The sequence below is a fragment of the Cottoperca gobio genome, chromosome 8 (genome assembly GCF_900634415.1).
Source record: "Cottoperca gobio chromosome 8, fCotGob3.1, whole genome shotgun sequence".
NCBI classification, from domain to species: Eukaryota; Metazoa; Chordata; class Actinopteri; order Perciformes; family Bovichtidae; genus Cottoperca; species Cottoperca gobio.
Genome location: NC_041362.1, coordinates 16,776,170 through 16,788,301, shown reverse-complemented (window position 1 = coordinate 16,788,301; position 12,132 = coordinate 16,776,170). Strand labels below are relative to the sequence as shown.

The 12,132-nt window shown below is 41.5% G+C and overlaps 1 protein-coding gene across 1 annotated transcript in view; it reads right to left on the bottom strand.

Annotated features, from left to right (window-relative positions):
• grin2ba (glutamate receptor, ionotropic, N-methyl D-aspartate 2B, genome duplicate a) overlaps nt 1-12,132 on the bottom strand; it is a 120,959-nt gene that overhangs the window by 35,650 nt on the left and 73,177 nt on the right. Inside the window, exons 6-7 of the mRNA XM_029437086.1 lie at nt 11,191-11,461; nt 2,637-2,829 (exon numbers count right to left, since the gene is read on the bottom strand). Coding sequence (XP_029292946.1) covers nt 2,637-2,829; nt 11,191-11,461 — 464 coding nt within the window. The remainder of the gene's footprint in view (nt 1-2,636; nt 2,830-11,190; nt 11,462-12,132) is intronic.

Below are 12,132 nucleotides of genomic sequence, written 5' to 3'. Positions count from 1 at the left end.
AGCGGTAAAACAAATGCAAAGCTTCAGAAAGGAGCAAACAAGCAGACAGGGGTTGAAATGACATCTAACGAGTTTATTGGAACGGACAACAAAGCTTTGCTGCCTTAGTGCAGGATGCAGTTAAGCTTGGAGCATGAGCGGAAAAATTGTCACTCAAAGTGCAATGCAAAAAGGTGTGTTTCTCCAGTAGGATTCTGTTCTCTCCTGCGGCTGCTGCTGCTGTATGAGTGTGAATGTAAAAACTAGTATTTCTGCAGGAATGTGTGATTGCAGTCAGCAGTGAAATTGTGGCAACAACTACGCTGTAGCTTTTGTGCATATGACAATAACGCCTTTGGATCTTGAAAGCAGAATGAGACTTATGTGTCTGTACGTCCGTCTAAATACAAGTGTGAGTCAGTCGGTTTAATATGTATTTCAGTTTGTTAGTGCTGCTTTTCAAACCCACATACCCTACAATACCTATACACACACACAACTGGCCTTCACAGTCTCTCTTTAGTACAGTAAAAACACACACACAGCTACAAGCCGACACACACGGAGTGGCGGAGGGTAGAGACTGCCCCTGAATGTAACACAATGCTAAGCTCTGGAGCACAGCACGACAGGGGCTAGTGTTCGTCGACTGAAACGCCATTGGGACCAATTAAGCAGCGCGCAGAGCAAAGCGCCGCCGAACTCTGCGCTTCACAACCAGTTCAAAAGGCCTGCTGCTGAGACGGACAGCTGAGGGGGTGGGGTTTGAGTTTTCCTGAGGAAGGGGGCAAGTGAAGGGGGTGTTTGTGTGTGTAGGGTATTATTACATGAGGGGTGAGGATCACAGTATGCAGGGGATGAAAGGTGCATGTGTGTGTTTTGTCTGTGCACGCAAACATCTGCTGCATCCGTGGTTGTGCTGATCTATGCCAAGATGCTCGTGTTGATGTTACACCTTTTTAAAGCTGCTGTGTGCGGCGTTTTAGCGTCCACAAATCATTGCCACATTCATTTGGAGACAATAATGAAATTGTAAATAAATGGCTGTAAACAAATGAAAGCACTGCTGAGACACGTGTCCTCTACACTTTATTATACGTTGTACACCACAGAGCTACTTTTCATTGGGTGTGTGCAGGTTGCTTCAGGGCAAAACGTGAGCTTGTTGTACTGCACACAAAGCAAGAAAGAGAACATTATTCCTGCAGTGCACTCACAGCTTCTCACAATAATAGATACTTTAATGATTTAAAATCTGATAGAGGGAGGACAAGTGGCAACTTTCAACAGGAAGTTGATCATTGAAATGCAGTCTTCATTTTCAAGAAGGCAAACAAATGCAGTCCCACTACTAATTCTATATATATATATAATATCTGAAATACAGAAAAGCAACCAATTGTATCTTGATATAGATACAGTGATTTTTGAATGTCATTTATTGCACGATTAATTGTCATCAACTACTAAACAGACACTTTGTCAGAGTTCTGGCGTTGTGTGCTTTAAAGTCTGAATTTCAAGACTGAAGATGTTATAACATATTCAAAGTCTCGTCTAAAAAGGCTCCTGAATACAGTCCTGTTTTCATGAACTCCTTCTTTCTTAAATTTAGAGCACAAAAGTTACATCTCAGCGTCCCAAAATCCACCGCATCACTTTTTTCTCAATTGGTGCATTCTGGCAACACTCGACACTCGAGAGTCAAGTGATCATGGTGTGTACGGTTATTTGTGTTCAGGTCGCTGGTAACACTGGTAATTATGTCACATTAAAGGCCCAAGTGTACAAGCAACAATTTGCTGTTTTCCAGGGGGATTATGAGTCGGACTATTTATTGGCAGGGAGCAGTAACCTCTGGAGACTTGTTAGTTGCATAGCAACTAGATATTAAGTGTCACTTAGTGAGCTTTAGTGGTGCTGGTCGGCCAATTTTGTTATATTTGGACAGAGCCAGGCTAGCTAAGTGCTAAGCTAACCAGCTGCTAGATGTGGCCCTATATCAGGCGGATATGAGAGTTATCCATCTTCTCCTCCAACTGTTCGCCAGAAAGCAAAGAAGCTTGTTTGTCAATATATCAAACTTTTCCTTAATAGTGAAGCTACATTCGCAATTGATTGTTGTTCTTTGCGACATCTGTACTTGGTAAGAGCCGTTCTTTTGTATCGTTCCAAATGCCCACGTTTCAGTGCCTGCCATAGATACAAGTAATTTAGTGCTGCTAAACCTACTCCACACATGCAAAATTAAACTATATCGGTGGGATGTCTGAATTTGAATCTGATCTTACCCTATCATTATCCTAGTGATTATTACGCAGATAAAGCCCCTGAAAAAAAAAGACCGCTGAGCCGTTCGGCCCTTGGAAAGGAACAGAGCCATAAGATCCAGCTCCCTTCAGAGAGCCTTAATTACAATCACTACTCCTTATTTAAAAATATTAACTACATAAAAAGCCAAGGTGTTGTGTAAGAAAATCCAGTATAGACTTGTTGTTAATCAACACTACAAATAAATGGAAGTTATATAGATATACAGCTTATACACTTGTCCATCACATGTGATAACGAATAGACAACTCATATTGCATTGCATCATGGAACTTATGAGTTCACTGTAACAGGTTCAAACTGCGCTCAGTAAAACATGCACTCACCTGAGCACTTCGTTGGGGTTGCCTGAGATGGGGGTCTTCTTGTCAGGAGCTCCGTGGCACTCGGACTTCAGCAGGGTGTGAGGCCCGCGGTCCATCATCATGGTGGAGGTCGCCATAGTGATGATGGCCACGCCATCGCGAACGCGGGCCTCTAGGTTGTAGTCCCACTCGTCATAGGACACGGAGAGCAGGCCTGGACGGACAAAGCGAGAAGAGGAGAGAGAAGGATCAGAGGAAGTGTGGAAAGAAGAAAGATGGCGAGACGGAGGAGGACAGAGTGATTAGAGGGAGGTAAGTAAGGGAGGATTCAGATGGGGAAAAGTGAGGAGACAGAGACAAAGGAGAGGCAGACAGATGGAGAACACTAAAGTGGGGCGGAATGGATAATTTGGTTAGGGTATACAGAGTGTACATGTTTTGAACGCACTCCAAGAGACAGAGCACACACTACATGATGACTCAGAGAGCAAATGAATAACACCCCCCATCCAACCTGACGAAGCGTCTATCACCTTGCTATGTTTGTCCATCTGTCGTTCTCTCTAAAGCACTGTCTGTCTCTGTTTGTTGGCCTCTGCACTGTCTGTACGCCTGTTTATCTGTCCTTCTGTCCTGTTCTCTTTTGACATCTGTTTGTTTATAAACAATAATCTATAGGCTTCTGTGTCTTTGTCTGTCTGTCTTTCTCCCGGTGCCCTTCCACCCATCCATCAGCCCGTCCTTCCTTCACCCCACTGTCCATCTCTGCTGTTGATTATCATGGCGTGAGTAGCGAGTAGTTGGATGATACATGGATTTTGGCTTCTTCTTTTTTTAACCTTTATTTACCCAGGGAAGGAGGACGTTCAAAACTCACATCTCCGAACAGCCTAATGAAACCCAAATGACACTGACTTACTTTATTTAGTCAATGTGTTTCTTAATCTATTCTTGCTATATTATTAATCTTAAATAGATACAGAAAAACACAGAGAAACGCTATGAAAAGAGTCGATTCATTATGAAACTTTGGCTATTATGCATCTATTCAAACACTGCTGACATTTTGATAATGAGTTTCATTTATATTAAACTACCATTATTGATAATATGATTAACTCATGACAGTTAGCACACCGTTAATTGATGACACGCTGCCCAGCACTAAGCCTAGTGCGCAATGTTTATCTCTTTTTAATGACCAATCATTTAGCTCTCTAGTTCACCGCTGTCAGGATTTTATCAGGTTGAAGTTAACCGGTGGGATTGTCCTTGGACTCGGCTCTCAAGGGGGCTAATTGTTTTATATCCGGTTAAAAAATGTGGTCTTTAATTACATACTTCTTCTTTTTTTTTTTTTGCACGTCAGGGTTGTCACACATATGGCCCGGGGGCCAAAACCGGCCCGCCAGAGGGTCCAATCCGGCCCGCAGGATGACTTTGCAAAGTGTAAAAATGTGTTGTTTTGATCATAAAGTAAAATACTGTTCCAGACACCTGTGACAAAATGTTTTGTGCCTTTGTAGACACACTGTGATCTGTAAGTTGTAATGCACATGTGTAAATTATAAACGGAGGCACAATATTGTTGAAATTGCACATTTTTTTCTTAAGAAATTTCAGGTTGTTCATAATGTTTTGTAAAAAGATAGTTAATTACATTTGAACATTTTCAGAATGTACTTTTTTGCATTAAAACGAATGGAAACATTTGGAGTTATTTATAGGTTATTATGATATGATTTTACTGATCCGGCCCACTTGAGATCAAATTGTGCTGCATGTGGCCCCTGAACTAAAATGAGTTTGACACCCCTGGTTTAGGTCATAGGTCCTTATTGGACAGGGTCTAACGTTTTGGACATGTAAGGCTCGCGACCACCTAATCAACCACAGAATTACACTACTGGCAAATTAGCACATCCAGTAGAGCAGCTCAGCTCAGGACCGTTCTCAAGGTTCACATCAAGGCAGCTGTTAAGAAATAAGGGAGTGTTAATCACTTACTCCCTTCGCCCTGATTTTCCCACCGAGGCCGTTTGCCGTTCACTATACCCCTCCACTGCACAGTGATTGTCCAATCATAACAACCGTAACTAGGCCTGTGAAGCTGTTTCTTCACACGTTAAAGTACATGAGGCTGTAGTTAAACTTAACAAAGAGTTTGGATAGTGGCTTTTTATTTTTTTAATGACCTCTCAAAAACAAAAGAAAAAGTGAAACGACCCAGATTTATCTCAGTGGCAGCCATAATGAGAGTTGTTTGAATTATCTAAATGTGAAATAAAGGCGCTTCCTTTCTTATTATAGGATACACTGAGCCATCCTTCACCAAAGGAAAGGAGGTAATGCCGTCCCACAATCCCTTGCGGCAGCAACATTTAAAGCGAAGCACCATTTGGCCGTCAATAACATTTACCGTCGCTGTTTAATTGTACACTATGGATAAACGGAACACATTGGTCTTGGTTTGGTGTTTTTCTGTTTTGGACAGGAATCCTTTCATGAATTGTACAGCATTGAGTTTTTCATTGTACTCATTTTCTGTGTAGTTTCTATTCTCTAAGTACTGCCCTCCTTCACACTCACGATGGAGAACATCATGAGGTCAAGGAAAAGTGGTTAGGAAAAAGATATAGGATGTCATTTTTGTGACTATTCGACCGCAGCCTCTTATTTAAACTCTCAGCACCAAGTGCCCTTATGACTGAAAATGGCCAATAAATGATCTTTCTGTTTGGGACTCAGTGGACGCCTCTGGGTTCAGGTCACACAGCTCTCAGTGAAGCACGGACTGCCTTCAAGTCAATTTATCTGGCTATCTGTCTCTCTCTTTGTCCATCAGTCGGTCTCCAATCGATCTGACAGAGTATGACCACATGTCAGCCGGTCCACTACTATGTCAGTGGGCAGAAATAGACAGGCGGCCAGGCAACCAGCCTTCCTCGCGGGGACTCAGCACTGACAGCTCCGGCCCCCCAGGACCACATCTAATGTCACACACTGTTGACACTTTCTCAACACTCACTCCCATCACTTGGTCCATTTTGCACACTTCACTTTTAGTCTTTTATGGCAAAGATTCTTTCATAGGAAGAAGTATTTGTGTTTGCAATGTGTGTGTGTGCTGCGCATGTGCATGCGCCGCGTGGTGTGTTCTTTTTGTACATCTTGGGAACTGCTGGGTGGCGTGTACAGTATATGTTCATACATCTCTCAGGACAGGTTTAAATGTCACAACATAGACATGTCATATGATGTCTCCACGACACAGATACACACACGTGCACATATAAAAAAATAATAATCAAAAAGCCTACAGTAAGAGTATACACACACACAGGCAAATGGAGTTGGAGAATGTAACGGCAGAAATAACAAATCACTGGGTATTTTTGGAAACAGCTTATTATTGTCAGTGATGTCAGATTGGATGGTTACGTTAGCACAGCCTGTGCAGCGGTAACTGATGAGGAAGAATGGAGACCGAAAAGCTGTTAGTAAGAGAGGGATGGGAGGAAAAAGAGGGACAGAGTGAGCAGAGAGAAAAAGTCAGAGCAGCAGAGACACACAGATAAAAACTGAAGGTTAGGGTTTTAAGGTTAGGAGAGAGTCAGAGGAGGCTGAAACAGTGTGACAAAAACCACAGAGAAGCAAGGGGAACAGCATGAAATAAGGAGGAAAGAGAAGGAAGGAAGAGAGTGGGAGGAGAGATGGTTCCCCAGAGCGCCACTTAAGGAAGGCATCAGTGGAATTACCCATGAGAACTGGAGGCTCTTCATCACACATGGTGAAAATGATTAAGTGTGCCTAGTAAGCAAATTCGCCCCACAGCTAGCCTGCACCTTCTGCTGAACCCTGATCTGCTGGATTCACCCAGAGCACACAGGCAAATGTTGGGCCATGGTGTCCTTTCACTCAGTGTTAGTTCAGAAGTTGGTGTAGTTGACTGCCACCACAGGCTTCATGTGGCTTTTATGATGTTGAGGTTGAAACTCAGAAATATAAGGTTGGTTGAATTGAGTCTTAGAGTTGTATGCCCAATGTCTCCAAATATAATCAGGGCTCGACAATAAGTTTTTCCTATTGCAAAATAAATGCCATGTCGGGCTAGTCAGTCTGGCAACTCACTTGACAGATCACATAGTTTTTCCGAAGCTGATGATGAAAGTAGCTAAGGAGTAAGGAGTTTAGTTGGGTGGTGTTAGAGGATGTTGGCGAAACTCCCACTATGTACTGCGCATTTTTGGCCACAATCTGGTTAATTCAGGAGAGTATTCTGTTAAAATCCGTCCTTTTTTATAGCAAAAAAATGCATTTGATGCTTCTACCACCAGTCAATGCATCTTCAATAACACAACTATAAAACCACCAAATGACTGGTTTTACAGACTATATCCAACATGCAGACTATAATATGATTTCTATGTATACTGCAATACAACATGATGTTTTTCAAAAAGTTTATGTCTAAAAATAAGATACCAATTTTATTTAAGATCACACAAAATATAAATTATTTGAATGGTGTCTTCGGTATTTTTCAACCTGGACCATATTTTCCTTTGTCTAATTGAGGACAATTATTTTTTAACATTGGTCCAGATGAGTGAGAGCGCTGCAGACTGCCACTGCTAAACAGGCTGCAATGTAATCCTATGGAGCTATTCCGCGCTGCCAATTTACGTCCACTAAAGGGTTTTGCCACTGACAGGCTCAGATTGTTATTATAATTATGTTATTATATACATTATGCAAAGGACCCGACAGAGAAATAAAACCTTTTTTTTTTAACCTTTTACTTGATCTGGTCAAGATCTTGTTATTGAATTTAACCAAGTCTCGCTCAAGGAGAGGTCTTGCTCTGAAATCCTGCGTCTCCTTTTTCCAACTCATGTTTCCACTGTTGTCTTCCAGGCAACAAGTCACATGAGACGATAACAAAAAGACTGGATCAAGCGAAAGGTAAAGGAAAACGTTTTATTTCTCTGTAGGGTCCTTCCTATAATGTTGCCAGACACTTAACAACTACCCAAGCCTGTCAGTGGCAAAAACATGACGTACATTGACGGGGTGCTGTTGTCAGATCAACTTGTGTAGCGGCTGTTGGCAGCGGTGCTCTCGCTCAATACAGGACCAATTTAAAAGATTGCTGTCCTCATTAGTCAGTTTTGAACAAAAACTTGGGAAGAAAACTGATTATATTTCGAGACATTGGGCATACAACTCTAAGACTCAATTCAACCAACCTTATATTTCTAGGTCCAGTTTGAAAAATACCAAAGTTACCCTTTATTATGTTCCATTTTGTTGTTTACGTCAGACTAAAGGCACATTATGTATCCTATTCATCACACATTAAATGAGTGGATGACATTTAGTCTACTATCTGTCATCATGTCCCATATGATTAATCCCATGATAATTCAATGTTAAGTGAAAGAGGTTTGTTTGTGTCCATCAGCGCAGCCAGTCTGCCAGCTCCACTTTGTAATCATCCAGGCAGTACATGAGCTAGTCACAATTATCTCTCTGGCAACATAAATCAAGAGCGAAGATGTTGTACGATTTACATAACTGATATGGTGATATATCAAACTTTATAGAGTGTAACCTTAATTTGGAACGAACACACACACACACACACACACACACACACACACACACACACACACACACACACACACACACACGTTTGTTCACCCTGGCCTTCAGGTAAACACTCCTGAATTCAACTGTAGGAGGTACACACAAAAGCACAAACAAACAACCCATTTGATTAAACTCACCTATTATTTTCTACGTAAACTAATCGCACATTTCACAGAAAAAAGCGGACAGACATCGCACAAAACACACTCATACGCACAAAAACAGGCTAGAAAAATGCACATTCCGAACTACCATGTAGAGTAAATCATCCATGGAGGGCAATAAGTGAGCAGAGGTAAAAAGTTTGAGTTACGGTGCTTGAACGGCACAACGATCTCAGGTTCCGCCTGGCAGCCATTTCCCAGAAACTGCTGAGGACAGGCAGCAGTGTAATATCTCCCCTTCACTGTAAATCAACAAGCCAAACACCAACAAATGATCAGGCTCATATGCCCAGCGTAAATATACTACCTGCTCTGAGGTATTTCTTTCCTACCAAGAGTAAAACAAACTGCATTTGTGGAAAGGTCCATTTGCTCTAATGGTGGCCCCACGACTAACAGTTAGATTCCCACTGAGTTGGCCTTTCTAAAAGTGTCTCTCCACCCCCAAGTACTGACAGTCTGGTTACATGAACCAGTCTGACAGGTGCCCCTGACAGATTGCGTGAGCAGGTTCATTGGTTAATGCACCCCAACTTGGATGTCACTTTGGTTCCACATTTGACCTTCAAAGGTTAGAATGACCTCCAGTGGTGTTGTTGGGGGACAGCGGGGAGAGACGCTCCCTCACTTCCTATTATGAAAGGTCAGTTTGTTGGCCTTGTAGGAAAAATCTAAATAAATTTGGAATTTAAAAAGGCTCAGTGTTCTTTCTGTGGTGTCAAGAAGGAACATCACCACAGGGGATCAAGGTAAGAGCACAACAACATGACATTGCTGCTTCCAACCTAGTCAGAAGTGCTGTTAGCATTGCGACCACAGGCTCAATCCTCATTGACGGAATACACATTTTCATTCCTGACCAAAGGGTGACAATTTGACAAAATAAAGTCCACTTAGTAGCCTTTTCCAGAAATTGTAATGGCAGTCTTCATTCAATGAACCACACTATCGCTCAGTTTAAAATGCTAAGCATTTCGCTTAAACAGCCTCACTTGGTCTGGTATGACTAGTAGCTTATGCTGGCTAGTGTTAGGTCATGTTAGGAAACTTTCGATGAAATTGCTATTAACCGGACATTACCGAGGTATATCACTGCGTTTATGACTCTCTTTACAGGACATCTAGAAGACGAGCGACTTACAGTGAACTAACTACAGTAACAGTCCCCCTGGAGCAACTCAGGGTTAAGTACCTTGCTCAAGGGCACACTGCTGGTATTGAACTCTGTTTGGAAGCCGTACCACTAGACCACTCGTCCATCACCACCCACTCTCCTCTACTTGTGCTCCTGTAACCCTACTTTTCAGCATATCGTGATCTAGTAGTTGCCACTTGTGTTGAATGGATTTGAGGATAAATAAGTTTCTCAAATGTCACAACAGTAAATTGCTAGCTAAATATTGGTTAGTAATTTATTTTACCAATAAAACCTCCCTAGCTGGGTCATCCTGTAGAGAAAAGCACAGCAGAATCAAGGAACAGTATGAGAGTTTGAGCTCAGACTGGGGCCACCTACAGTACGTACAGAGTGCAAGCATTCATGGTACTTTTGACACCCTCGGAAAAAACATCAACCAAACACAGCTTGTAATGTAATAAATGTACTTACAAAGGGCTTAGCACTTGAGCTCAAGGTAAGCGAACATCTTTCCACAATGAGATTGTGTCAGATAGAAATGGGATCCGATTTAAATTCTTAATTCTCATTCAGTTTCCTATAGCACCCAAACACTCAATAGGCGGACTCTGGTCCGAATACGGCGACAAAAGGCAATTTAATTAAGGGATCATTTGGATTTTTTTAAGTGGGGTTGTATGAGGTACTTCAAGTCAATTCAAAGTCAGTGTATTACCAAAGCAATGTACTGATGTGGATGGGGGCAGCAGCAAAGCCTATTTTATCAACAAACAAAAAAAGCACTATCAGTTAAAGTGTACGCTGTATATATTATATTTTCACCGCTTCAGTTGGCACATTTGTGGCATTGTGTGACTTTTGTGTTTTAAAGGGTTTGTTTGTACACATCAAAGTCACACAATAACTGAAACTAATTAACAGATCGAGGCAGCGGTAGACCAACAACTCCTGTGTTCTGAAAGGTAAAATGACTGTTTTTGTCAAAGGAGTCTTTAAAGGGAGCGTAGATAACAGCTTCAGTTCTCCATCGGAAAGTGTTGTCTGACAGCAAGGTAAAGGGGTGAACATATTCTAAATATAGCGTACACTTAATGTGATATTGATTATTTTAAGTGGCCTTTTTTTGAAGTGGCTAAAATAAGTGTTGGTGCTGCCCATGTCCACAGCATTGCTTCGCTTCGCTTCTGCACTGCGATTCCTGTCTGCTTCTCCAAACTGGGGGTGTGCCGACATCCATAAGTACCTCATACAACCCCACTTCAAAACATCAAAACTATCCAAAATTTCAATACAACCTGGCCTGGACTGTTGGCAGGTGACACAAGTCACCTCACCTGTCATTTCTTTAGGCTAGTAATCGCATTTAGTCAACTTTGTGGAAGTGGAATGGAACTAGTCTAGTCATGCGAAAAAAATAAAGGTTGGGAGGTGAAAACATGCACCATGAGAAATACTTAATTGTGCATCATTTGTAAAGAGATAAAATGCACATTGAACATTTGGTTTCACGTCAAAAGTCATCGCAGAGATATGTTGTGTGTATGCAGTTCTGGAGTTTTTACCTCTATAATCCTATATAACTTAGCGAACCTATATAACTCTTCAATAGCAGATTTCCTACCTGTAGGGAACTCTGCAGGCACTACAATAGTGTCTCCCGCTACCAGCGAGGGCACTATCCATGTGTAGCCGTAGCCAGTGATCCCAACAGAGTGGGCCACCTCGAAGATGGTGTTGGCCTCCTCTTTTGTGCAGTAGAGAAGAATGACGGGGCTCTGGAGCTTCTTCAGCTGGTTTTGGATCTTTGAATCTCCGTCATCTACGGACATGTCAAGTAGTAAAACTTCCTCCAGCTCCCAGCCCACAAAGCTGTTCTCGATGGTGCTACGGACCTGGACGGGACAGAGAAAGAGGCTGATCAGACGAGAGAGACTATTATTATTATTATTATTATTATTATTATTATTATTATTATTATTATTATTATTATTATTATTATTATTATTATTAATTTAAGAATCGAGACTATTATCATCTAAGAATCTGAAACGATTCACAAATCTATTCTTTTTCTTTTTTTCTACAAAATAACCTCAATCTTGTTACCCATGGGACAGTAATCCTTCGCACAAATACGCAGAAATTAAAAGGCAGCTAAGCTAAGCTAACAGTTCTTAAGGGGCATTTTTATTTCTTGTATAACTTGAACTTGCTGATCTTGAAGACACAGAGAAGTTGAGCATGATTAAATGTTTCCTTTTGTCTTAGATTTGTCTTCGTGTGTTTACATTATTGCAATCAGTTGAACCTTTTTATCGTGAGATACCGAAAGATTCACACGCTTAGTAATATGACATACTTCCACAGTTACTTTTGCATTTCTGTGATTGAAGAGGACGATAATCTAAGGTTCAGAGGTCTAATATGGGGTCCATACCAAACACTGAATGTTTAGCGAACCGGTCTCTCGTCAGCATCATATATTAAATGATATACATTTATTTATACAGTACATTTCTAATGTGACATTAAAGGGATCAGAGAAGCTCTTTCATCTTCTGTT